General features: G+C 41.3%; 2 protein-coding genes across 3 annotated transcripts in view; both read left to right on the top strand.

The window, feature by feature from the left end:
* Window positions 1-2,193: 2,193 nt before the first annotated feature.
* Window positions 2,194-10,945, top strand: LOC117434425 (leucine-rich repeat-containing protein 46-like). 2 transcript variants are annotated; one of them, XM_059003275.1, is made up of 8 exons: window positions 2,194-2,322; window positions 5,533-5,629; window positions 6,974-7,082; window positions 7,861-7,907; window positions 8,082-8,191; window positions 8,580-8,649; window positions 9,329-9,480; window positions 10,025-10,945. In XM_059003275.1, exons 3-8 carry the CDS (start codon window positions 6,987-6,989, stop codon window positions 10,702-10,704), a joined length of 1,155 nt encoding a protein of 384 aa, XP_058859258.1. In that variant the 5' UTR covers window positions 2,194-2,322; window positions 5,533-5,629; window positions 6,974-6,986; the 3' UTR covers window positions 10,705-10,945. The 2 variants fall into 2 exon arrangements, with proteins under 2 accessions (XP_058859258.1, XP_033912838.1); XM_034056947.2 differs by lacking the exon at window positions 2,194-2,322 and adding an exon at window positions 5,004-5,172.
* A 1,909-nt stretch (window positions 10,946-12,854) lies between these two features.
* LOC117435157 (oxysterol-binding protein-related protein 7-like) overlaps window positions 12,855-27,571 on the top strand; it is a 31,199-nt gene continuing 16,482 nt past the window's right edge. The window contains exons 1-4 of the mRNA XM_034058153.3: window positions 12,855-13,005; window positions 25,632-25,834; window positions 27,128-27,271; window positions 27,449-27,502. Coding sequence (XP_033914044.3) covers window positions 25,736-25,834; window positions 27,128-27,271; window positions 27,449-27,502 — 297 coding nt within the window. The 5' untranslated portion in view covers window positions 12,855-13,005; window positions 25,632-25,735. The remainder of the gene's footprint in view (window positions 13,006-25,631; window positions 25,835-27,127; window positions 27,272-27,448; window positions 27,503-27,571) is intronic.

Below are 27,571 nucleotides of genomic sequence, written 5' to 3' on the forward strand. Positions count from 1 at the left end.
CGGGAGGAGATGGTGGAGTCAGAGGTGGGGAAGGAGAGGAAAATCTGAGCATCATCAGCATAGAAATGGTATGAGAAACCATAGGATGCGATGAGGGGGCCCAGGGAGCGGGTGTAGAGAGAGAACAGGAGAGGACCCAAGACTGACCCTTGGGGGACTCCAGTTAAGAGAGGGTGAGGTGTGGAGGTTGCTCCACGCCAGGTTACCTGGTAAGTGCGGTTGGAGAGGTAGGAGGAGAACCAGGCCAGAGCAGTGCCAGAGATCCCCAGGTCAGCAAGAGATGATAGTAGAATAGAGTGATCAACAGTGTCAAAGGCAGCAGAGAGGTTGAGGAGAATTAGGACAGAGGAGAGAGGCAGCTCGGGCACACTTAAGTGAGTTGGTGACAGACAGGAGGGTGGTTTCAGTGGAGTGGGCAGAGCGGAAGCCAGATTGGAGAGGGTCAAGCAGAGAGCTGGCGGTGTACAGTCCGCTCGAGGGTTTTGGAGAGGAAGGGTAGGAGGGAGACAGGACGGTAGCTCTGGAGGGAGGTGGGGTCGAGGGTAGGTTTTTTGAGGAGGGGAGTGATCGAGGCTTTTTTGAAGGCAGAGGGGAAGATACCAGAAAGTAGAGAGGTGTTGAGGAGGGAGGAGATGAAGGGGAGTAGAGCAGGAGCAGCAGCTTGAAAGAGGTGAGTGGGGAGGGGGTCCAAAGCACACGTGGTGGGTTTGTGACCCTGGAGCAGGGAGGAGAGGTCAGAGTCTGAGAGGGGCAAGAAGGTGGAGAAGGAGGGCGAGTTAGTAGGGGATGTAGTGGGTGTAGGGGTTGGAGCAGGAGGGGGTTCGGGGGAGGGAGAGGTGTTAAAGAGTTTGCAGATATCTGAGATTTTAGAAGAGAAGAAGGAGGCAAAGTCATCAGGGGAGATAGAGGAGGGAGGAGGAGGGGGGGAGGGTTTAGGAGGGAGGAGAAGGTAGAGAATAGTTTACGTGGGTTGTTAGTGGAGGCTTGGATTACAGATTGGAAATAAGCACATTTAGCAGAGGAGAGAGTAGAGGAGAAGGAGGAGAGGAGAGTGCGGTAAAGGTCTAGGGCAGCAGGGAGTTTGGTTCTCTTCCATTTCTTTTCAGCAGATCGCAGTGTGATTCTTGCCGAGCGGAGAGCAGAGGAGAGCCAGGGATGGGGAGGGGAGGGGACAGAGGGAGTCAAGGGAGGAGGTGAGTGAGGAGAAGAGGGTGGAGGTAGCAGAGTCTACGGAGAGTTGTGAAAAGGAGTCGATAGGAGGGAGGTGAGAGATAGCAGTGGAGGCAAGGACAGAGGGGGAGAGAGAGCGGAGGTTATGGCGAGAGGTGATAGTGGGGGTAGGAGGAGCAGGGAGAGGGGGGAGAGACAGAGAAAAAGAGATGAAATAGTGATCAGAGAGGTCCAGGGGGGTGACAGAGAGGGTGGAGGGGCAGCAGGCCCTGGAGAAGGTGAGGTCCAGTTGACGGCCAGCTTTGTGGGTAGGAGGGGACGGAGAGAGACAGAAGTCGAAGGAGTGAAGGAGAGGGAGGAATCCAGCAGAGTGGCTGGGGTTGGAGAGATGGATGTTGAAGTCACCCAACAGGACAGTCGGGGTAGACAGAGAGGGGAGGGAGGAGAGTAGATAGTCGAGTTCATCCAGAAAGTGAGTGAGAGGCCCAGGGGGGCGGTACAGAACAATGAGCAGGAGTTGACAGGGAGAGGTTAGTTGGACTGCATGAAATTCAAAGGTATTGACAGAGAGTGAGGTGAGATCGGAGGGGACAGAAAAGAGTAAGGAGGGAGAGTTGAGAAGACCCGTCCCACCTCCCCGGCCAGTGAGACGCGGGGTATGGGACAGGACGTAGAGAGAGGACAGGGCAGCAGGAGTAACAGTGTTATCAGGGGACAGCCAGGTTTCAGTGAGAGCAAGGAAATCGAGCGAGAGGTGGGAGGCAAAGGCAAAGGCTTTTCCCATGGTTATACTTTGTATTTACCATTGACCCTGGTTTGCCATGTTTATTAATATGCTTTACCATATTTTCTTTATAATGCTTACCTGTGCTTTGCCATGCTCGCACTGGGCTCTGTACTCAAAATCTTCGGTATTTCAATGTGTTTTACCGAATTTTACCAAAGCGAATTTTTTCAGAAAGTGCTACACAGTTATAATCTCCTAAAATAATGAAATTCGGTGAGCACACATCCGCCTTAAATCCGTCGGTGCAATCAATCAATTAAGGATTTAATCAGTCAAAAGGAACTGTATTAAAGACAGGGAGTAACAGGCAGAGGATGTCCATCCCAGGGAAAAGCAGATGAAAACCGATCGAATATCATCATGAGGTAACAAACGGGTTAAAAAAATAACTTATGTCAGGTTTTATTAATGACAGGAACCTGCTGAAAAGCAGCTGTTTTTTTTTGTGCATGCGTCAGGGTCTGGGGAAACCATTTATTTAAAAAGCGAAGTTGTATATTTGTCTCCTAACCATTAATTCTGTATAAGTACGTTTCTTAAAATATGAAGAGTTGTTATTTCATTTGTTTATTGATGGAGGTCAGGGCTCTCTCATCCTGGTCCTTGAGAGACCCTGTCAGGCAGGTTTTACAGCTGTCTTTACATCATCAGTGGCTAAAGATCTGGAGCACCTGTTAATCTTGACTAATTAAGCCAATGATTGGTTCAATCAAGTAACTGAGAGGTTGGTTGAAACGGAAAACCAGCAGCCACAGCAGCTCTCCAGGACCAGGTTTGAAGACCCCGATGTAGGGTATTGTGAATTACATTGTCAGTTTGACGGCAATAAAAAAAGCTGATGTGCTAGGGAGGCAATAAGTAGATCCCTGGAACCAGCATTACACTTCTGCCATTAACACCAGACAGAAGGATATCTACATCATCATATGGAAGGATATGGGTGTCAAATGCCATTTGAGTTCGTTCCAGTTTAGCGGCCTCTGTTGAGATTGCAGTTTGGTTGCTATTGTCTGTAGACAGCACTTACTACCCAAAGCACACTCTCTGGAGGTCAGACTTAGGGAAACTGTGTGTCAGCACAGTTTGTCAGCTTGTTAACATAAGAAAGTTTACAAACGAGAGGAGGCCATTCGGCCCATCTTGCTCGTTTGGTTGTTAGTAGCTTATTGATCCCAGAATCTCATCAAGCAGCTTCTTGAAGGATCCCAGGGTGTCAGCTTCAACAACATTACTAGGGAGTTGGTTCCAGACCCTCACAATTCTCTGTGTAAAAAGGTGCCTCCTATTTTCTGTTCTGAATGCCCCTTTATCTAATCTCCATTTGTGACCCCTGGTCCTTGTTTCTTTTTTCAGGTCAAAAAAGTCTCCTGGGTCAACATTGTCTGTACCTTTTAGGATTTGGAATGTTTGAATCATGGGCAAGTGGTATAAAACTCTAGCAGTGGCATTGGAAATTGATTTTAAAAAGCAATTGGAAATAGAATTGCATTTGAAAAACAAGCGTGGATTATATGGAAACTGGCTGGCTGTACAATGCTCAATGCAAAACAACGCAAGGCATGTCAGACCGATAAAAGCCTTAAAGCAATCATTCTATTGAAGTACAGGTTTAGCCATTGGGCACAGGTGTACTGAAAAGATATGAGAGAGGCTCAGTTAAGCAAGGTAAACAAGCAGAAAGTAAGACACACACAGCGCTTTGTTCAAAACAAAAGCCCTTTCTTCTTTGTGCTCTTCAATTTGCTGTATTCACAGAGTTTAACCTGGGGCATCAGAAATAACCCAGAAGCAGAGAACAGGCTAATGCATAAGGGCTGTGTTTCACACACTGTGTGTTACCCCTGCTTTACCACAGCACGCAGAAGTAGCATGGGCAGCAGTGTGGAGTAGTGGTTAGGGCTCTGGACTCTTGACCGGAGGGTCATGGGTTCAATCCCCGGTGGGGACACTGCTGCTGTACCCTTGGGCAAGGTACTTTACCTAGATTGCTCCAGTAAAAAACCCAACTGTATAAATGGGTAATTGTATGTAAAAATAATGTGATATCTTGTAAGTCGCCCTGGATAAGGGCGTCTGCTAAGAAATAAATTATTAAATTAATACATCTTACAAGTCGTTTCAGGCAAACAGGCTACTCATAAACAATTCTTGTCCTCCACAGCCTGTGATAAGCCTCACGATATAGCTTCAATTTGTTCACAACCTAGAGTAGTGCTTTTCAACCTGTGGAACGTGTACCAGTACTCACAGAGACATTATTATGATGAGCGGTATTTGTTGTGAACTTTCAAAGTTACTGAGGGGGAACCAAAGCAGTCACTCGCTGTTGTTGATTTGCGGCGAACTCTTGTCAAATAATTAGATGATGCCGTCACATTTTCTATTAGAAGCAACAGTTGTAATGGCGTAGGTCTGTGTTTTACAGCAGGTTGCACAGAGTTACTGGTACACCTGGTGGTCCCTGCTGGAAACACTGGTACTTGAGGTGAAAAGGTTGAAAACCACTTGACCGAGAGGATTAAATGTGTCGAAACTTGGTACGGACATTCTTTAGCACACGATACTGAGAATCTGGGGTTGTCTGGAGGCATCTTGTTGATGCGCTGGTGGTTTTGCAGGCTGGTTCTGGAGAGCGTGGCTGATAGGTTATAGATTTAAAAAATGCTCCCAAAAATTAGAACATATAGCCTCCTCAAATGAGGACAATGCCAATGGGTTAAAATGCAAAAATGAAATGTTATGGAATTTGATCAACTTTATATTTGCATTTGCTGTAGATTTAAAACAATTCTTCAAAATCAATTTAGATGCCCATAGACTTGATACAGTCCAGTGTTTGTGTCTTGGAGCTTGGTTTCAGGAGATAGGTTTCAGGTCACTGCAGGGCACACCAGGGGAGACTTGGGGGTTTGATACAGCCACCTCAAACTAGATCTCCCGTAACCAGTTTTCAAAGCACTGTTACCGAAAAAGCGGCTTCGTGGACCTGTCGCTTACCTGGCCAGACGACAGTATGAATTATTCACACAAATGAATATTTTGCACCTCCGATGCACTATGTGGCGCTGTTTAGCGTTAGCGTCATGGATTTTTTTTTCGGTGCTCTGTTACTGAAAGCTTTGTATCCTAGCAACCACATTGACTACTGTTGCACGCTATCGATGTGAAGAAACTTATATTTATTTGTTTATTTACATTTGCAAATATGGGGGAAGGTAACTATACGTTACTTGTTACGCAATATACATATTACAATGCATTATATATATATATATATATATATATATATATATATATATATATATATATATATATATATATATATATATATATATACATATATATTAATTAAGCTAAAACGGCTTCTGTCAACGTCTGTGAAAAACGACTGTATCTTTTTCTCGATCTTACCGTACCTCTAATTTAGATTTAATTCATTTTAAATGTCTTAAATTTTTTTTTTTTTTTTTTTTTTAGCATCGCCCACAAAACTGGCTGATATTAATGTACTATCATGTTGTACTTTACGTCTCTCGTATTCCTGTTAGTTAACTTTGTTTGTTTGTTTGTTTCAGATCAGACTCGCCGGGAGAGCCCTGTGTATATATCCGTGTCACTCATTGTCAAACGCAACCTGGCGACCTCTACAGAAAAACAGAAAGCTGAAGAAATGTAAGCGCAATAGTAGTTTAGCAAGCTAGAAAAGTTTTGCAACTCTATTGCCTCTATTAACGTAACTACCATTTGGACCGATTTACTTTGATAACGGACTTGGGAATACACTCAAGTCCTGATGAGGCTGACAGTGACTGTGCTGTGTTGTGGTATTTATGTGGTACAAAAAAAAAAAAAAATACTAAAATCACAATCAGTACAGCTATCGATAAACTGAACCCCCTCCGTAAAATAAACACTGTTCAATTCTGAAAAATATAATATTGTATTGAGGCCTGTAGCTCTATTTTTGAATGTGTTATTTTTTTATAGTTTAAAAAACAATACAATTACCTTAAATTTGCACTAACATTATTATTATTATTATTATTATTATTATTATTATTATTATTATTATTATTATTGAGTTGAGTGGGGGACGGAGGGGGGTGATGCTGGGACGCCAGAATCACCCTCGAGCCCTCATGAGGTGTCATGGGCTAGTCGACAAAACACTGAGGATGGAAGGTGCCCACTTGAAAACCCCAGAGATGTACCCCACTTAGCTCAATCCAGACGGTTGTCATGCTTATGCGCTGGGGAGGCCGCACTTTGGTTGATCCCCGGAGCCAGCATCGCAGCCGTTGTGTGTGCTGATGCGCCAGGGAGGCAAAATATGCTGATCCCTGGAGCCAGCATTACACTTCAGCCATTAACACCAGACAGAAGGATATCTACATCATCATATGGAAGGAAACGTAAATGGATGGAGACACATATGGATCACATTAGTTTACTGTAAAGCTACGTCTTAGTTGGTGCTTATCTTGGCGAGAGCCGAGTTCAAATCAGCATGAAGTTTTAACATCTACTCTTGTGTAATGGAAATCATTATTATTATTATTATTATTATTATTATTATTATTATTATTATTATTATTATTATTATTATTATTACCTATTTTCATCTGTTAAATGTTGGAGGGTATGTATTAGCCCATTTCCTATTTTAAGCATGTATTGCCTGTAATTTAGTTTACCATGCTTCCTCTATGCTTTGGTACTTGCCATTCTTTTACCTGGTTTACCGCAAGGTGTAGCACACATATCCCTTCATAGCTGTATAATATGTTTTCGTGCAGGAATGGCAATAAGACTCCCAATTGCGTAGCAGTTTGATCCATTCCTGGTTTTACTGTGAGTTTAATAAGACACACCTGAGCTTGTTACCTACGCACTGTGGCTAATCAAGCTCGTAGTAAAACCTGGAATGGGTTGCCGTAGGAGTCTTATTTCCATTCCTGTCTTGTCATTAAAAAAATATATATTATTGCACCCTTTCAAAATGGTTTGTTTTTGCAGAATTGAGTCTCTGATGGGACTGGAGACAGTAAGGCTGGACAGGGAGAGACTCAGTGCCATTGGAAACCTGGAGTGTCTGGGGCCAGTCCACAGTCTATACCTGCAGCACGTCAGTATGCTTTACATCACCAGAAACGCAAGGATCGTGCTCAGATCAAGCAAGACACGCAAGACCAGAGATTAAAGTTTAAGACGAGAACTGTGCCACAGTGATGCCTTGCACAAAAAGAAAATGCAAGAAGGGATATGCTTGGATGATGCAGGTCTGGAAATAAGACTCCTATTGCATAACAGTTTCACCCACTCCAGGCTTTACTACAAGCTTGATTAACCCCGGTGTCTAGGCAACAAGCTCGGGCGTGTCTTATTAAACTCTTAGTAAAACCAGGAATGGATCACACTGCTAAGCAATGGGAGTCTTATTGCCATCCCTGTGATGAAAGGGATTCGCAAGATTTTTTTTAATGACTGCAAGGATATGCAAGTTTTGTGCAACGTACTGCATGCATGAAACCCTTCCTTATCCATGTATCATCCTTGCATAGTTGCTTTAAGTTAGTTATATATTAAAAGAATCCATGACGACTTTCTTAAGAACCTTAGATGTAGATGATTTCTTTGTTTCCCACTCACTTATCCTAGCCCTACTCTGTAATTGAATATCCTGTGCAGGAGGTATTAGGACCCCTACCTGCCCATCTATAGAGTCTGCTAGGGTAAGGTTGCGTTCTAATACGTACCTACTGCTAAGAAAGTCAGTTAATTTTGTGGTGGGGGTGGGTTACAATCTAGAATACTTTAGTAAAAGATTCTGGGGGTTCAATTCTCTATTGCAGAACACACTTGGCAAATGACCACTGATTTTATAGATCTGTATTTATTTACAGAACAACATTAAGAAGATCGAGAACTTGGAATTCCTATCTAATTTAAGGTAAGAGAGTTAATAAATAAATAAATAAATAAAAATTAAGGACTGTAACTGTGGTGCAGTTGTTGGATTTGCACAAGATTGTGTCGATACTTCTATTAATAACACACAGAGTCATATCCTGCTTAAATACAGTAAAGCTGAAATATGAAAGACGCACGTTGTGTTTTTCGTCAGGTTCCTGACACTTGCGGGGAACAAAATCTGTAAAACAGAAAACCTCAAATCGCTGGAGAAGCTGGGATTTCTTGACCTCTCTGACAATCTCATCGATCATCTTGATTTGGGTAAGAGAATCACATCCATTGCTTTTCTAAAGCGTGCTTTGCATATGAAGTAATCTGGTTTGCAGTGTATTTCAGGGATGGAAATAAGACTCCCATTTCATAGGAGTTTGACCCATTCCTGGTTTTACTATGAGTTTAATAAAAACACACCTGAGCTTGTTACCTACACACTGGGGCTAATCAGGCTTGTAGTAAAACCTGGAATTTGGTGAAACTGCTGTGCAACAGGAGTCTTATTTCTGACCCTGAAATGGATGAAACCTCTATGCAATAGGAGTCTTATTTCCATCCCTGCATATGAAACAATAGTGAGTTTGTGATGTTAAATTCTTATTTGCAATTGACAGTATTTTAATACTCCTGTATAATCCGGTAATTTGCCTTCTAGGTGAGATGCCCAAGAGCCTGTTCATTTTGAACCTCAAAGGGAACCCGTGTGTGAAAGAGAAAGGATACAGGTACGCCAGGGATTATTCTGTGTGCAGAATGGAAAGATCTTTATGATAACCAAATTCCTTAAACCTTGATTTGATTTGAAAGATGTACCTTTTTTAATATTTCAAAAGGTTCTTCCGTCATAAGCCTGCGTTTTGAAAAAAAAGATCAGATTTGTATGTGTTTGATGTCAATTTCCATCAGTAAACAAAGCGGTCCATTTTGAGGGGGAAAAATATAACCTATTTTTAAAATGTTTTTTCATGTTAGTTTAGCTTCTCTGAGCTAATTCAGAGCATGTAGATGATATTAATAACCCCTTGATGCTCCGGGTGGTAGTCATGTTAACATTGGAGGCTGTGTGGTCCAGTGGTTAAAGAAAAGGGCTTGTAACCAGGAGGTCCCTGGTTCAAATCCCACCTCAGCCACTGACTCATTGTGTGACCCTGAGCAAGTCACTACAGAATGACAAGAGAGTTTACCATGAGAATCTAAACAAGCTGGACAGCCAACCAGAGTGTAGCGGTCTCTCTGAAGTCATATTTGAGTGTACAGTTTAACATGGCTGTGGTGCTTCTGTCCAATCGTCCATAACAACCATAAAATCTGAATTGCAACGTAATAAACAAAGTCAAGTAGACAGACGTTTCGGCTGGCGCTTTGTACAGTGTGCTAAGCATTGCTTTGGTGTGGTGTGTGTAGGGACAGAGTGGCTGCAGCCCTGCCCTGTTTGAAGGAGCTGGATGGGCAGTCTGTCGCCAGGAGGGTGGACTATGAAGAAGAAAGGGCGGAGAGCTCGGAAGACGAGGAGGAATATGCCACTCACACACCCTGGTCACTGGAAAAAATACACGGTAATGTTATGTTAGAGAGGTTAGGTGGCCTTAAAGCTGAGGGAAGACTAAGCCACTTTTTTAGGAACAGCGGCTTGAAACCTGTTTCCAGGAGACCTAGTTTGAGGTAGCTTTGTGTATGAAACCCAAAGTCTCCCCTGGTTCCAAAGTTCCCTCAGCTTTAATCTCGTTTAGTGGAAGTAAAAAAAAAAAAAAATGAAAAGGTGTGTACCACATACTTTTTCTTTTAATAGTTTTAAAGATTACTGCCTAACTTAGTTACAATTTTAGATCTGGAGGTGTTTCCAGTAAAATGTTCTTAGTCATAGCAACAAAAAAAGAGATACCTCGCCCCACCTTTTTATTTTTTGCTTCATGCTTGTTTTATACTATGTAAGAATGCAGACGGCACACAGGGAAGAATGTAAACGCCAAATAATCTGTCTGCAGTTTTTCATTCCGATGCTGTTTGGGAGACACAAATGTAAAATAAGGCGCTTGTAAGCATTTTATTTATTTATTATTTATTATTTTTTGGTTTTGTTTTTATGTAATTAACTTGCAGATTTCTTCAATGAACTCAGTGAAGAAATGTCCAGCCGATGCACGCTGCGCAAGAACAATGCCAAAAAGGAGCACGAGTGCAGAATGGATGAGATACAGGACCTGAAGAACTCTGTAACAGGACTCACAGCTCCTGGCAAGCAAGCTGGCCAAGGAACACCAGCTAGCAGGGACTGCTCACTGCAAACCACTTTGAAGTCCAGCAGAGAAGCAAGCCAAGGGGGAGCGGGCAAGAAACCAGAGTCTTCTGGTCAAAAGCAAGCCGCTGCTACCGGTGTAGAAGGAGCCGCTGAACTGGCTACCAAAAGGACAGGTTCAAAAGTCAATAGAAAGACAATGGATACCCCTGTGCAAAAAAGGACTGCGAACTCTGCTGCCAGTTCTGTCAAAAGGACATCGGTTAGTGCCGGGGATGCTAAAAGGATCTCTCTAAGTAATGGCGTGAAAAGAACAGCGGTTTGTAAAAATAACGATTCTGCAAAACCAATTCCACTCCATAGTGTGAGCAAAAGGACGTCACTGAGCGCTAATGCAGCAGCACCGAGGATCAAGAGTTCAGGGCTGAGTCCTAAGAAGGACAGCCCGAAAAAAGATGCAGAGGCCGGCGTGTCTCAGACTGCAAATGGGAAAGCGGCTCTCCCTGGGAAAACGACCAGCCTGTCTAAAGCTCAGAGGAACTGAAATGTTTTGGGAGAGGGTTTAGATTATAAAACTATAATAACGGCGCGTCACAATAAATGTGATTTTATGAAATATTATAAAGTACAGTATGTATTTAGGAGCTTGTGAGATTGCATTTTGTAATGAGGCTGATTGATGGCTTTTTTGAGTCTGTAGTATGTAGGTAATTATTTGAACGGATATTTTGGATTTTCAATAATAATAACACAAAAATAAAAGATTCCCACGTTGTGCTTTTTAATCGTATGTATCTTATGTACCCAACAGTCCTGTCAGTCACCTATATATATATATATATATATATATATATATATATTTTTTCTCGTTTAAAGTAATATGTTTGAATGACGTTTCAATCAAAATAAAAAATATATGTCATTCGACTCATTTTTTAAAATCATAAATACCAACTTATTATAATCACAAGCCACCTGACCAGTTGAGAAATGCAGCGATATTTACCTGTTATACATTGAGCCCTCGCCGGAGCTGAGCTAAAGACAGAGTCTAATCTCTAGCACTAATGCTAGTGACAAATGGCAGTCAACAGAGGAGTATAATTTAGGAACACTTATGGTTAGTGTTTCTGGCTGCGACCTTGTGCAGATATTGGGTACGTATAAACGTACGATCCGGCGTTTTATCTGCTTACAGTTACTTGCGGTTAACTTAAGTTAATATCTCAGAATCTGGATCTAGAGCCACTCATTCTTTGAAAACATTATTCATGGATAAATAATAGGTCTACGGTATGACAGCTACAGAAACTTCAGACATTAATAAACTGATATTTTGCAATCCATAACAACCATATCTGATTGAAACAAATGAGGTATTGTAGACATTGTTATTATATTGAGTGTGTGTGGTGTGGTGGGGGAGTGTACTGTCTGTACCTGTTTGTATAAGAGTTTTTAAACAGTAAAAAAAAAAAAAACTGCAGAGGTTTACTGCAATGTCTTTGCCTGTGTCAAACTTTCTGCACTGCTTTCCCCTTTCATTTTTCAATACAGCAAAACACAGATTATTTTACCCTCTCCCGTTATGTAGCACTTTTGATCCGTTCCTGATTTTACTGTGAGTTTAATAAGACGCACCTGACTTGCCTATACGCTGTGGTTAACCAAGCTCCTAGTAAAACCTGGAAAAGGTTAAACCGGATCGATCTGTCTGGATATCAAAGCGTGCATTCGCGTATTACTGAAATGTATTTTAATGCTGTTGACGAGATTGGCATCACTGCTGACTCAATCACTCTACACGGCAAATAGATTGGCAAGGGTCTTTTATACTATGAAACAATAATGTAAATAAAAAAACAGGGTTAAGATAAGTTTGTCACTGTTGGTCCGACCTTGTGAAATGAGTCAACTGCAATATCGGTTTTGCTGTTTACCCAACACCACGTCAGCCGTTACTTATCGCAAAATGTTGCTGTGATGACACAACACGCCTGTGATGTTGCAAAAACAAGTAACAACTTGCGCAGATGGGGTAAACAAATTAACTGCGTGAGTAGTTTTCTATTAGTTTTGTAATCTTGAACAGGGGACAATGCCCACAGAAATTCATTAGAAAGATTCCCACTTGCATTACCAGTAGATGTGCCATTGCAGTGTGGATTGGAGTGTTCCATTATTTGCATTACCAGTAGATGTGCCATTGCAGTGTGGATTGGAGTGTTCCATTATTTGCATTACCAGTAGATGTGCCATTGCAGTGTGGATTGGAGTGTTCCATTATTTGTACCCTCTATTTATTAGATCGATCGATAGAGATACTGGTATTTAAGTTAAATTAAATACAGAGAGACGAGCTTAATGAACCACGTGCTTTAATACTTAAATCATTAAATGTAACACAGTAAAATCAAATAATGCACGATGGTTAGATGCATAATTAAATGGAATTATTAAAGGCGGTCAGCTCCCCGTAGAGTTCTGATATAGTCTGATCTCTGAAATAAATAGCAGTAGGGTATTCTCACAATGATAAACCATAGCAGGATGTACAACACCATGGGGATTCTAGGTTAGTGTAAAACTGCGAAGGGTGATGAACTGTGAGCCACAGCCTACACAGCGAGTAAACAGATAACTGTACAGCTTGGATTGGGCAGGGTAGCTCCTCCATGCTCTAGGTGTCAGTAGTACACGACAGCAATGGCTCAGTTTAGGGGCCGGCGGTGTCTGCGTGCGAATGTCCGTAGCTGGGGATGACAGTGACGTCATCACCACTGCCAGCTGGAGCTTTCTTCAGGAAACGCCAGCAAGAACCGCAAAGGTCGGACAACCAGCCCAGGTAAGGCATTGAGAACAATATTCCAAACGAAATGCTGTATTATTATTTGTAGTGTGTTTGTAGATTGCACTTGCTCCACTTTTTACAAATATGTGTGAAGTGGATTTGGGGTACTGGTTTGCTAGTAGTGCTTAGAATATACTTTTATACTATAGTTATCAGAATATACTACTATACTATCTACAGTACAGCACTTGAATACATAACTAGTGCATAGTACGCTTGCTCGCTACCTGTCAAACGACCATCGTTTTACGTCCATTGCAAACACCGCATTGAGTTTCCTGAATTTGTTTCGGATTTAGAAGGGATTTTATGATGTGGGGCTGGTCGTGTGTTTTAAAGGTTGAAATGTGATATTCTGTGTAAATAAATAACCAGTACAATAACACGACAAAGTACTTGAGTTTCCACTTCGACTCCTGTGCTGTTTTGTCTTTTTACTTTGTTCAGGATTTTTCAGGAACAGGTACATAAGTTCTCAATAGCAACGTGTCCCGTTCAGTGTTTTATATATATATATATATATATATATATATATATATATATATATATATATATATATATATATATATATATATATAAAGGTTGGTGTTTTATGGGAGACGTTCTTAAACGTTCTAAATCTGCTTAACAAAAAGTCAAAATATAATACAATTAACATTTCTAGAGCGCCGTTCATCACAAGGAACACAAAGCGCATCTCACACATAAACCAGTACATTCAAAACAGTCTAATACAAAATTTAATAAAATAGAAATTATAAAAAAAGACCCAAAAAAGTTTTTACTTGTAAAATTAAAGATTAAAAGAAAAAAAAAAAGCTAATCTAAAACCAAACAAAAAAAAAAAATTGGAATAAAAGATGAAGAAAAATAAAAGTCATTTAATTAAATCCAGTCCACAAAACCGTCCGGACTGGATCTGTGCTTTTTCGAACTAATTGTTAACCCTTTAACCCAGTCATCTGCGTTTAATCTACACTGAAAGACAATAAGTAACTGCTCGGCTATGACTGAATGTTTCATAACAGTGACTGGATCGAGAGGATGTGCCTGAATCCCTTATAAGTAACATTTTACATTTTTTAATTTAGTATTTTAGTATTTAGTTTAATTTGGATAAAAGCATCTCCTAAAAAAAAAAAAAAATAATAATAATAATAATAATAATAATAATAATAATAATAATAATAATAATAATAATAATAATAATAGACACTAGGGCAGCAGTGTGGAGTAGTGGTTAGGGCTCTGGACTCTTGACCGGAGGGTCGTGGGTTCAATCCCAGGTGGGGGACACTGCTGCTGTACCCTTGAGCAAGGTACTTTACCTAGATTGCTCCAGTAAAGACCCAGCTGTTTAAATGGGTAATTGTATGTCAAAATAATGTGGTATCTTGTAACAATTGTAAGTCGCCCTGGATAAGGGCGTCTGCTAAGAAATAAATAATAATAATAACATACCAGATAGTTACAGTTAGAAGTACATCAGCCACTCTCACTGTGTGTGACCCTGAGCAAGTCACTTAACCTCCTTGTGCTCCGTCCTTCGGATGAGACGTAACCCAAACAATGTCCTATTGGAAGTGACATTTGGGGTTGTTGCTCCTCAATATTGATTTGCAAGCGGATAAGCCTTATTGTTGCATGCACCATATATAGCCTAGATTGGGCTCCAGAACTTTGCTGTGCATATAAACAGATTTGTTTGTGGTGGGGTTAAAAAATCGGAACAACTTCTTTATTTTCTAACTTTGGCTATGGAACGAGACTCAAACAGAAGCAACACCCAACGCTGTGCAGAATCAATGCCTGGTGTAGACTATGCATAGAAATGCAGGGATGGAATTAAGACTCCTATTGCATAGCAATGTCACCCATTCCAGGTTTTACTGCCAGCTTGATTAGCCCCAGTGTGTCTAGGTAACAAGCTCAGGTGTGTCTGATTAAAAACTCATTGTAAAACCAGGAATGGATTAAACACATAACAAGCTCCGTGCTTGTGTAACAGGACGGAGGCTGGGCTCGAATTGGTGACGAGCGTCTCAACCACAATGCAAAAGAGCCGGGCTCATTTCACCGACAGGGGACAGGGCAGACTCTGTAGCGGCAGTGTTTCATGCAACACTGTTCGCTTGTATCTCTGTCTGGACTCTCTTCTGCCTTCTAGTCTGCGTAAACATCAAACCAGCCAGCCTGCTTCCCACCTTGTCCTAAATCTACACTCCCACAACGTACTGGAGTTTGAGCAGCAAGCTGGCAAGCTTCATCCACACCTGCTAGTCTCTGTAATTCTACACTCCACAAACATTTACAATCCTGACCCTACTGCAACTACAAGCTGTTATGTGTAAGGTCAGGTTATGGTAAAAAAAAAAAAAGAAACAACCAGGCATTGCATTTTGCACACAACTTTTTGATGGCTGAGCATACAAGACTCCCATTGAGTAGTAGTTTGATCCACTCCTGGTTTTACGGTGAACTTAATAAGACACACCTGAGCTTGTCACCTGTACTCTGCGGCTAATCAAGCTTGGATTAAAACCTGGAATGGGTGAAACTGATGTGCAATAGAAGTCTTATTTCCATCCCTGTAAATGGTGATATCTCCAGCTACAGTACAGTACAGCGTAGCACAAATTTAAAAATGCCTGCAAAGTAGTCAAAATGAGAAGGCCTGTTCTGAAATGATGAAATCCCACACTTCTAGCTGTACCAGCCTTGAACCTTAAACTTGTGAACTCTTGCATGCAAAGCATCAGCAAAAGGGTGTGTATTTAATAGCGTGCAAGCCTTTCGCAGTGCGACCGGTGCACTGCGTTGAAGGAAAATTTAGTTCTGCTGATTCAACACACATTTGCATTTTAATGGCAGTGCCAGATTTGACCTACTTCTTAAGTCCTACTGTAAATCTGTTAAATTCACCTCCTCTTTTGAGTCGGATCATTAAATGAGTGCTATTTTCAAACCCATCCCTGCCTTCCCCTATTTCCCTGTGCCCAAGACTTTTTCATTCTTGGATTGGGTTCCAAATACACACCTGCAGGTGAATTCTTAAATACAAAGATCTATAGGTTATAGGATTAGTAAAATGCATCTTCCTGGTACCTACCCACTTCCTGTACTCCAGTCCATTCTCCAATGGTCCAGCTGCAATCAAATCATGTGACCAGCCTGGGGCACAGGAAGTGATTACATTTGGTATCCGAAAAACAAAATGAAAAAAAGTCATCCCACATCCCCATTTAAAGTTAAAGTAATATAATGCAATGATAATGATGATAAGTGGTTCGCTTTCACAGTGGGGTCCCCCCCGGCACCTCTGAATATATAAACTACACTGGCGTGATTCAGGGTCAGTGTGATCAGGCCGATCGCTAGATATTTTACAGTTGTTGATAGTGTTTTTTTTTAAATTTATTATTATTATTATTATTATTATTATTATTATTATTATTATTATTATTATTATTATTATTTTTTTTTTTTTTTTTTATCAAGATCAGTAAAATAAGACAGGGTTGCAGAGTCTAGACAGATCCGAGTAAAAGTGTTCTCAGATTCGGCGATTGTGTTTTTCTTGTTTGTTTGTGCTGTCCTTTGTGTTTTAGTGACCTGCTTGATTGTGCTGGTAGTTATTCATAAGCTAAACGTTTTTAAGTCCAGGTGTTTTTTTTGGTTATATTTTAACAGCACATCAATATCGTGTGAGACAGTGTCTCGTTAGAAAATTTTAAAAAATGTCGCGGCTGAAGGAAATAACAACGTTAATGTGTTTATTTATTTATTTTTAAATGTTAACTTGTGTGACAAATTTATCAACGTTTTCACACCAAAAGACATCATCTGTTGCCGCACAGGGATGGAAATAAGACTCCTATTATATAGCAGTTTCACCCATTCCAGGTTTTTTATACGAGCTTGATTAGCCCCAGTGTTGAGGTTACAAGCTCAGGTGAGTCTTCTTAAACTCATAATGAAACCAGGAATGGATCAAACTGCTATGCAATTGGAGTCTTATTTCCATCCCTGACATACTTAAGGCAGTCTTAAGATTAGTACTAACAGAAGTCTATTAAACCATCTTTATCTGTTTAGAAAATAAATGACAAGGCATACTTTTGGGCCTCTTGTTTTGCAGCATCTACAATTTTGCTTGACAGAACAAAATGGTGCAAATTGCATTTTATTGTGAAGTCTGAATTAATACGGCCCTCTCAAGTGCTTTATAAACAGGTAATCTCAGGGGAGAAAAATAAGGGGGGAAAATATGTGATTTAATTATTATTATTATTATTATTGATTGGATAAAAGTGTCTGCTAAATAACTAAAGCGACTTACAGAGACTAGGGGATGAGCTATGCATCACAACTGCTGCTGCAGAGTCACTTCCAATAGGACCTCGTTTGTTTTACGTCTCATCCGAAGGACGGAGCACAAGGAGGTTAAGTGACTTGCTCAGGGTCACACACAGTGAGAGTGGCTGATGTACTTCTAACTTTAACTATCTGGTATTTATGTATTATTATTATTATTATTATTATTATTTAGCAGACGCTTTTATCCAAAGCGACTTACAGAAATTAAACAAAATATACTAATGTAAAAATGTTAAATTGTTTTAACATTTTAACATTAACTTTATAAGAAGGAAAAAATAAAATAGAGAAGATAAGGGTACCAAATGGTAGATGAAAAGGTAGCAATTCTTGCTCGGAGGCAGCAGGTGTGTGATGAGTGGAGGTGAAAACAACACAGTCCAGTGACGTGCACAGAACACTTGCAATGATGATGCTATTGTATGAAGGAGAATTGAAAAGAAACAAAACAATACAAAAAAACCCCAGCCTTTTTTTGCCACTTGTTGCTACAGCCCCACTGACACGTTTAACTTGATTGGCCCAACACTGCCGTCTAGTAGCTTTAGTACATTAGTTTACAACTGCTGTTTTGTTGCCAGAATGATTTAAAATCAATAATGGCAAAGTTAGGCTCCAGCTCCCCATCTCTTTGTAGTTAAGATCAGTGTAACCAAGTGTTTAAAATACATCTTTGCTGGTTTTATTTTACATGAATTCAATTTGGGTTAATAAATGCGATGCCGTGGTTAAAATGGCTGCATCCTGTGCTGTAGGTCACAGGGTCGGATTGCAACTAGACGTTTCAAATGAGTTTGAAGGGCCACACGTGAAGTGTTAAGGCAGCAGAAAGGAACAGAAAATCCTAAGTCTTTAAACTCGGTACACTCGCCCAATAACTTTTGAAATGGTCTGAATAGTCAATCTGTTGATCTTTTGATGGTCTTAGCTTGACAGAGGTTCGGATCACAAAATGACTACCACAAAACTGATGCATGGAGACTGAACTGCTCTCTCCCTCACCCCCAAAGAGAAAGGGTGCTCCCTCCAGTCCAGGGCAGGCTTGAGGCATGGAGACTGAACTGCTCCCTCCCTCACCCCCCTATCAAGCAGACCCCCTTACCGCCCTGGATAAGGGCGTCTGCTAAGAAATAAATAATATCGATCTTTTGAGATTAAGTATTGAGCCAGGATATCGGCTTTCCTATGTTAAAAACAGGAACGCCCGTCGCTCCATAATGCTATAGAGGCAGTTCAGGAGAACAGCAAACAGAGCCAAAGCCTGAATACATAAGCTAGTGTATTGGTATCTATTGTGGTAAAGCAATAGTGTGAGCCAGAGTTCAAACAAATATGAGAAACCAACATTACTGGAAGTGCGTGTGTTTGCCAGGAGTATTAAGTCATTTCCATGCAGTACAAAAAAGATGTCACATACTGTTATGTACAGCATATGCTTTGAAATACATATGCTTTTGTACCTATATTGGTTGCCTTGCAGCTTCTCTGGAACATCATTATACAGGTGAGTGGATTCTACTGTACACAAAGAAGAGGTGAAATGTTTTGCTAACTAGTTCTGTGGCTCCACCTGAGACATTGACAAGGTGATGATCAAAGTGCAAGAACACTGCCTTTCTCTTAGAGGATGAGGGAGGGAGCAGTTCAGTCTCCATGCCTCAAGCCTGCCCTGGACTGGAGGGAGCACCCTTTCTCTTAGGGGGTGAGGGAGGGAGCAGTTCAGTCTCCATGCCTCAAGCCTGCCCTGGACTGGAGGGAGCACCCTTTCTCTTAGAGGGTGAGGGAGAGAGCAGTTCAGTCTCCATGCCTCAGTTGCGTGGTAGTCATTTTGTGATCCGAACCTCTTTCAAGCTAACACTATCAAATCAGATTCTGACCAGGCCTCCAGAAGTAAAAGGTTAGTGCATTCAACACTGGCTGCTGACCTTTAGGTTCCAGAGAACTCAAACTGCTGTAGTATCCGTGAGCAGATCATCAACTTTGATGTCGCCGGCAGTGCTCTGGAGGGGAGCTGAGTCACATTCCATTGAGCAGGTCTGGGAGGGTCCTTAGCGTCGTAGGGCATGCCCCTGCATGCAAACGCTTCCTGCTGCAGTTGCTTTGTGAGTTTCATTACACTGTACTCTGGTTAAGCACAATGCAGGAGGGTGGGGAGCAGGGCGCCAGTCATTCTGCTTTTGTGCCGAGATTTGGACTTTTTTTTTTTAACACAAAGTGGTTGGTATAAATAAGTATTCTGAGTGGGTCTGCGTTCTGGTGCTGCGATGTGGAGTCATCATTTTTCTCTAAATCTGCCCTAACTGGCTTTTGGGCCTATCTGGAGAATCTTAAGCCTCAGGCCTTCGTCATTCCATTGCAATCACGTGACAAGGTGACTTTTGAACTCTGCTAGCCCCGCCTACTTACAACAGATATGCGTTGTCGCATGATTTGAATGGAATGAGGACGTTTAAAGCCGGGTAAAAGCAGATTTAACCCACTAAGAGCCTTTTGCCCTCATTTGAGGACAAGCTGCTTTGTAATTCTTTTGGAGCGTTTTTAACAGGCATTTTACTTTTCTCTTTAAATTGTTTTGATAACTTACTCTAATTTTTATTAACCGCAAAAGTGAAGTCTAAATGTAACTGTTAATTCTGTAAATACAGCCCTTCAGATGCTTTTATAACACCTCAATATAAAATAAGAGACTGAAGTATAAAAACGATTCTTGGTGTTTTCCTCCCCACAGTGATGATAAAGCTCAATTTTCTATGTGTTGAGCTTCATAGCCGGGTGTGAAATTTCACCGGTCTGATTACAGGCACATCTAACGTGACTGTCCTCCAAATAGGACGCAGCCGTTTGTAGCCAAAACAAAGGGTTACAATTTTTAGTACCTAAGGGGTTAAGAGAAAATACAACAGAACACAGAACATGAGAATTCTGTAGCTCGGAGACCCACCTTATAAAAAGGCTTTAACCCAGACAACTGGATGAGCGTCTTATTATCATAAGGACTCCTGACCTCAGCATCCATCCATCCATCCATTATCTGTAACCTCTTAATTCTATAGAGGGTCGTGGTGAGCCAGAGCCTAACCCGGCAGACGCAGGGCGCAAGGCAGGACTACACCCTGGACGGGACGCCAGTCCATCGCAGGGCAACTAAGGGGCAATTTAGAGAGCTGACCTCAGCAGTCCTGTATTAATTTCCTCAGAATGTTTGTCTGCCCTTATCCTGTGCTGAGAGAGACTGTCTGCTGTAAATTTCCAGTCCCTGAGCCCCGAACCATCGATCCCCCTGCCCCGTCACCCAGCGTGTCATCGCTGGAGTCACGATACCCCCCCACGCCTGGGTAAGGTGTCTAGTGAGCCTGTCATCTCCGGTGTCCCCCAGCAAGGGACAGTTTGCCAGGGAAAGGGAATTGTGTTTCACTCATGGAGACTTTCCTGTATCACGTATCCTGGTCAAAATCACTGAGTCATTTCCGTGCAATAATACAGCTCAAGCCTTTCGCCTCCAGAGGCACGGGTTCGAATCTCAGGTGTGTTTTCAAGCCCCCAGTGGATATTGGTGGCCTATAATGAGAGAGGCCCGGGTTGTTCTGTACAGGGATGGAAATAGGACTCCTGTTGCAGAGCAGTTTGATCCATTCCTAGTTTAATAAGACACCTGAGCTTGTTAGCTATACCAGTACGCTGTGGCTAATCAAGCTCATAGTAAAGCCTGGAATGGGTGATGCAACAGGAGTCTTATTTCCATCCCTGGATTTACAACAACATTTCTATTTTTTTTTATTTTTTTTTTAAGGGTGGCCTTGATAAAGGAGATCAAAATTCTGAAATTTAAAAATAAAAATACCACTTTAATTAGTGCAGTGTACTAACCCTAATTTACAGCATGTAATAATAATAATACAAAAAAATAATGATATAAGAACACATACTGTACTTTCTAAACACTCCATAATGTGACTTAGTTTATTTAATACAGTACAAGTAGCTTTTGAGTTAAGGTGAGAGAAAGCGGTAACAGTATATTATTATTATTATTTGTTTATTTAGCAGACGACTTATAGAGACTAGGGTGTGTGAATTATGCATCAGCTGCAGAGTCACTTACAATTACGTCTCACCCGAAAGACGGAGCACAAGGAGGTTAAGTGACTTGCTCAGGGTCACACAATGAGTCAGTGGCTGAGGTGGGATTTGAACCGGGGACCTTCTGGTTACAAGCCCTTTTCTTTAACCACTGGACCACACAGCCTCCTACAAGTACAATGAAGAAAAGTGATTGATAAACTATAAACTCGCTATTTGAATAAGCTACAATGTTTCTGCTTCCACTTTCAGATAGCGCAGGAGAAGCAGCTAGATCGACTGAAGTTACTTTTTAAGTTTGAAAGTGTGTATATATATGTGTGTGTATATATATATATATATATATATATATATATATATATATATATATATATATATATATATACACAGTACTGTGCAAAAGTTTTAGGCAGCTGTGAAAAAATGCTGTAAAGTAAGAATGCTTTCAAAAATAGACATGTTAATAGTTTATATTTATCAATTATCAAAATGCAAAGTGAGTGAACAGAAGAAAAATCTACATCAAATCAATATTTGGTGTGACCACCCTTTGCCTTCAAAACAGCATCAGTTCTTCTAGGTACACTTGCATACAGTTTTTGAAGGAACTCGGCAGGTAGGTTGGCTCAAACATCTTGGAGAACTAACCACAGTTCTTCTGTGGATTTAGGCAGACTCGATGATGTTGAGATCAGGGCTCTGTGGGGGCCATACCATCACTTCCAGGACTCCTTGTTCTTCTTTACGCTGAAGATAGTTCTTAATGACTTTCGCTGTATGTTTGGGTTCGTTGTCATGCTGCAGAATAAATTTGGGGCCAATCAGATGCCTCCCTGATGGTATTGCATGATGGATAAGTATCTGCCTGTACTTCTCAGCATTGAGGAGACCATTAATTCTGACCAAATCCCCAACTCCATTTGCAGAAGTGCAGCCCCAAACTTGCAAGGAACCTCCACCATGCTTCACTGTTGCCTGCAGACACTCATTCGTGTACCGCTCTCCAGCCCTTAGGCGAACAAACTGCCTTCTGCTACAGCCAAATATTTCAAATTTTGACTCATCAGTCCAGAGCACCTGCTGCCATTTTTCTGCACCCCAGTTCCTGTGTTTTCGTGCATAGTTGAGTCGCTTGGCCTTGTTTCCACGTCGGAGGTATGGCTCTTTGGCCACAAGTCTTCCATGAAGGCCACTTCTGACCAGACTTCTCCGGACAGTAGATGGGTGTACCAGGGTCCCACTGTTTTCTGCCAATTCTGAGCTGATGGCACTGCTGGACATCTTCCGATTGCGAAGGGAAGTAAGCATGATGTGTCTTTCATCTGCTGTAGTAAGTTTCCTTGGCCGACCACTGCGTCTACGGTCCTCAACATTGCCCGTTTCTTTGTGCTTCTTCAAAAGAGCTTGGACAGCACATCTGGAAACCCCTGTCTGCCTTGAAATTTCTGCCTGGGAGAGACCTTGCTGATGCAGTATAACTACCTTGTGTCTTGTTGCTGTGCTCAGTCTTGCCATGGTGTATGACTTTTGACAGTAAACTGTCTTCAGCAACCTCACCTTGTTAGCTGAGTTTGGCTGTTCCTCACCCAGTTTTATTCCTCCTACACAGCTGTTTCTGTTTCAGTTCATGATTGTGTTTCAACCTACATATTGAATTGATGATCATTAGCACCTGTTTGGTATAATTGTTTAATCATACACCTGACTATATGCCTACAAAATCCCTGACTTTGTGCAAGTGTACCTAGAAGAATTGATGCTGTTTTGAAGGCAAAGGGTGGTCACACCAAATATGGATTTGATTTAGATTTTTGCATTTAGTTAATTGATAAATATAATCTATTAACATGTCTATTTTTGAAAGCATTCTTACTTTACAGCATTTTTTCACACCTGCCTAAAACTTTTGCACAGTACTGTAGAGATAGATAGATTGATAGATGATAGATTGATTGATAGATAGATAGATGATAGATAGATAGATGATAGATTGATAGATAGATTGATAGATAGATTGATAGATAGATTGATAGATAGATTGATTGATTGATTGATTGATTGTAGCTATAGTGATGCAATATTTGACTTTTCATGGATTCTAGAAGCAAGTGCCAGGAAAGGGCTGCTTCTCATTCCTTGGCAGTGTTTCTGGGCAGCTGGCTTGGGTGTATTCAAATCAAAAGCAAACTGCCAAAGTGTTCAAAGTGCAGGTTTGACTCTGTAAATGGGACCTGTTCGCAGGGCTGGGTTCTATAATAGAAAAATCTATAAATAACTAAACTCTAATTTAAAATTTTAAATACATCTGCTTGGGTTTCCTTGAGGGTTTTTTTTTTTGGGCTTTGTTAAAAAAAAAAAAACTAAAAAAAACTTGATTTTATAAAACCTGGAAGATTAGGGGCAGGTGGAAACTGAGGTCGTGGAGTTTTTAAACAGATCAATATATTTTGCATGGGGTGATTTTCAGGTGTGTGAGTAGCGCTACATGTATGTTCCCTACTCTCTCTCTCTCCTTGTGCCCTGTCTATGTGCTAAACATGTTAATCTGCACGACAGCTACTGTACAGTAAATACCCGACACACACACACACACACACACACACACATACATACATACATACAGCATGTGTTAGCACCTTATACATTATTATACAGTAAACTCCTTCAAATTTGATAGCAATGCCAGAGCTAGTGTTTTCAAGTAAGACTCTTATGTAAGTTAATGATTCAGTGTTTAAGAAGCTTACTGGTATTAATAGACATTAAGTACATGTGCCCACCCCAGCCTTCATTATAACGCACTGCATGAAAACACATGCACTGTGTAGCACACACTTTTGCGTAAAGGGGCTGTTTTTTGGGCCTGTGTATTTTTAGAAACAGTTACAACATTTAGGTGGAATTCGAAAACTTTAACACTCCCTTTTTAGACTAAGGCTTTAAAGTACTGTTTGCTAATCTGTTGTGCATATTTCAGTTCACACCTCAGTGTAAATGAAACTAAAAGTCAACTGCCTTATCTTAAATTCATGAGCCTGCACTTCTCTATGTAGTGTCTCTCTCTCTTTCTCTCTCTCTCTTTCTCTCTATCTCTCCATCGCACAAGCCCTGATCTGCTTTCACAGCTCAGTACTCTCTGACCTGATTTAGCCCCAAGGCTACCCTAGCATGAACACCCATGCATATCCACTGATATCAAAAAAGGATCAAGAGCATATTTCAACTATTTCAGTGTAAGGCTTGTCGCTACTACATTTCTCAATCCGACTCTGTTAATAGCGTCCAGCGCTGCGTGGTGTCATGTTGTGTTTAAGCACAATAAAGAGCTTAGGGATATGTGTGCCAGAGTGTAACTCGGTAAACGCGTCTCACAGTACAGGGCAGGGATGGAAATAAGACTCTTTGCTACCGAGCAGTAAGCGAGTGACCCAGTCAGGGATTAAAGCAGTACTGGCTTAATAGCGAAATTCACAATGTCGCTTGTTACCTGTACACTGTGGTTTAATCAATATATAAATCCTGGAATGGGTGAAACTGCTATGCAATAGGAGTCTTATTTCAATCCCTGTTAAAGTATAAATAACCATACACTGCACACCTCCTGCTGAGTAAACGCTCCAGACGACACCAATACCCTTTGACAGTGATTTAAACATGCGTGGAAAGATTGGAACGTTTGCCATGTCTAGCTGCTGCTGTACTCTAGTGCAGAGTGTGCCAAAGGGCCTGGGTCATGCCACATGGGGTGAAAAGGTAGAAAAACTGGGTCACAGTTTTTGTTTCCGTACGCAGTGAGTAGGAAGTGGAATTGGGTTGATGAAGGTCCCCTGAAGTGTGTGGGTAGAGGACCAGGTGTCAGACCTGGGTTCGAATTACAATTGCAATGACAGCAGAACTGTTTGCTGCAATTACAGTTGCAATGCTATTTTGTTCAAGTACAATTCCAGCTACAATTGCGCTGCAGCAATTAGTTAAAGTACACTGATCCATTCCTGGTTTTACTACAAGTTTAATAAGACACACACCTGAGCTTGTTACCTACACACACTGTGGCTAATCAAGCTGGTAGTAAAACCTGGAATGGATGAAGCGGTTTGCAGTAGGAGTTGAAGTTGTGGTTGGTTCTGAAAGCCAGCTTTTGTCGTTATTGGGTTTCTCTGCAGACTTCACTATGGCGCTCAGAGGGGCCTCCCTCCCTGCTCTCTGACTCCACTCCACCCTGGATTGCCACGGACAGGTGGGGCAGCTGTGAGGACACCAATCGGGCATGAGCTCCACGGAGATGGCCCCGCCCCCTCGCCACAAGCCGCGGCCCCCCTCGCGGAGCAACAGCACCGCCTCCTCCAGACACCTGGGCACCCGGCAGGTAAGTGTCTGAACTTCCCTCACCTTTACAATCGAGTACCCGCTGAGTCCCTAGCTGAGGTGTAATAAACAGGGATCCTAGGAATCCGATTGCTGCGGAATAACGCTGATTTTTTTTTTTTTTTTTTTAATCCGAGAATTTATTTATTTGTTTATTTTTTTTATTGCAAAAAACTAGGATCCCTGGTAATAACCAACCCACATCATTTTAATACAGCCTTCGTGCCTGCTTGTGAATTCAGATTTCTCTGAATGTTTGCTGTTCATTCAGCATGTCTGCTGTAATAATGCAACGGCGGCTACTGCTGCCAGATTTAATTAAGATAGGAGCCCAACACCTCCAGGCAGACAGTCTTAGAAGCTGCCGCCACATCTGGGAAAACTGGGGAGTCTATAAACAAGAGCACAGGGAGATGGCCGTTAAGTCTTGGGGCTTTTAAAATACATTGTATTTCTGACAGCAAATTTATCATTGGAAAGAAAACTAATTGTCGGGTAAATGCCCTAAACCCAACACCTTGATCTGTTAGAAATAACAAAATAAACTTATCCAAGGCACTGAGAAAGACTTCTAGCTGAAATGTCTCTTGTAGAAATGATTATTATTAATTATTATTAATATTATTATTATTTCTTAACAGACGCCCTTATCCAGGGCAGCTTACAGTTGTTACACGTTATTTTTACATACAATTACATTATTTTTTACACATTATTTTTACATACAATTACCCATTTATACAGTTGGGTTTTTACTAGAGCAATCTAGGTAAAGTACCTTGCTCAAGGGTACAGCAGCAGTGTCCCCCACCAGGGATTGAACCCACGACCCTCCGGTCAAGAGTCCAGAGCCCTAACCACTACTCCACACTACTGCCCCAGGTTTCTATTGGTGATTTTAAATTTAGCACTCATTTTTGGTTGTTAATTTGCATGCAAGATTCCTAGCCTTTATTCTAACTTTATGAAACTTACTTGACATGCCATTGCCCTTGCAGCAGCAGGAGGTTATAAACAACGGTTCATGTTTCAAATGTCTGTGATTTTCAGGAAAGGCCTCCTGAAATAATGTTTTATATATAAAATCTTTTTTTTTTTTTTTTAAACCGCACCTTAAGATAAGTTGGTTCTGGATTGCAAAACAAGGAATGTCAGACTGTCCTTCGAATCGAGACGCAGAGAGCATAGGAGTCTCCCTTTCTCTTTCTCTTTCCCTGCTCCACCAGCACAGTGCGCAGAGAGGATAAGAGCCTTCCGGATGGAAAGGGTTAACTGTCTGCTTCCCTCTCCGCAGAGCTCAAGGAACTGGGAGGTGATGGAGGATCCACAGAACGAGATTGGTGGAGGCGAAGGGGGAGGGCGGGACTTGGCACAGCCTGATAAGCAGGAAGGGTACCTGCTGAAAAAGAGGAAATGGCCCCTTAAAGGGTGGCACAAGGTAAAATATATATATATATATATATATATATATATATATATATATATATATATATATATATATATATCTTTATTTAGTTAGAAAAAAAAATCAATTTCAATAGAAAATCGCTAATCTGGTATGAATGGTGTGTGAATTGATTCAGTAAACCTTAACTCTCTGCCCGGTGTCTTTCAGAGGTATTTTGTGTTGGAAAGCGGGATTCTCAAATACGCCAAGACCCAGCAAGATGTAAGTAAGAACCACTAGCTTTGAATCATTTGTTCTGACTAGTGAGTGTGAGCAGGTGCTTCTTCCCTA

Source organism: Acipenser ruthenus, chromosome 28, assembly GCF_902713425.1.
Source record: "Acipenser ruthenus chromosome 28, fAciRut3.2 maternal haplotype, whole genome shotgun sequence".
Lineage (NCBI taxonomy): Eukaryota > Metazoa > Chordata > Actinopteri > Acipenseriformes > Acipenseridae > Acipenser > Acipenser ruthenus.

Bases quoted from the DNA above. Each gene is read 5' to 3' on its own strand.
- LOC117434425 (XM_034056947.2), top strand. The intron at 7,083-7,860 runs GTCAGTATGCTT...ATTTATTTACAG, and splicing joins ACAGTCTATACCTGCAGCAC to AACAACATTAAGAAGATCGA. The intron at 9,481-10,024 runs GTAATGTTATGT...ATTAACTTGCAG, and splicing joins GTCACTGGAAAAAATACACG to ATTTCTTCAATGAACTCAGT.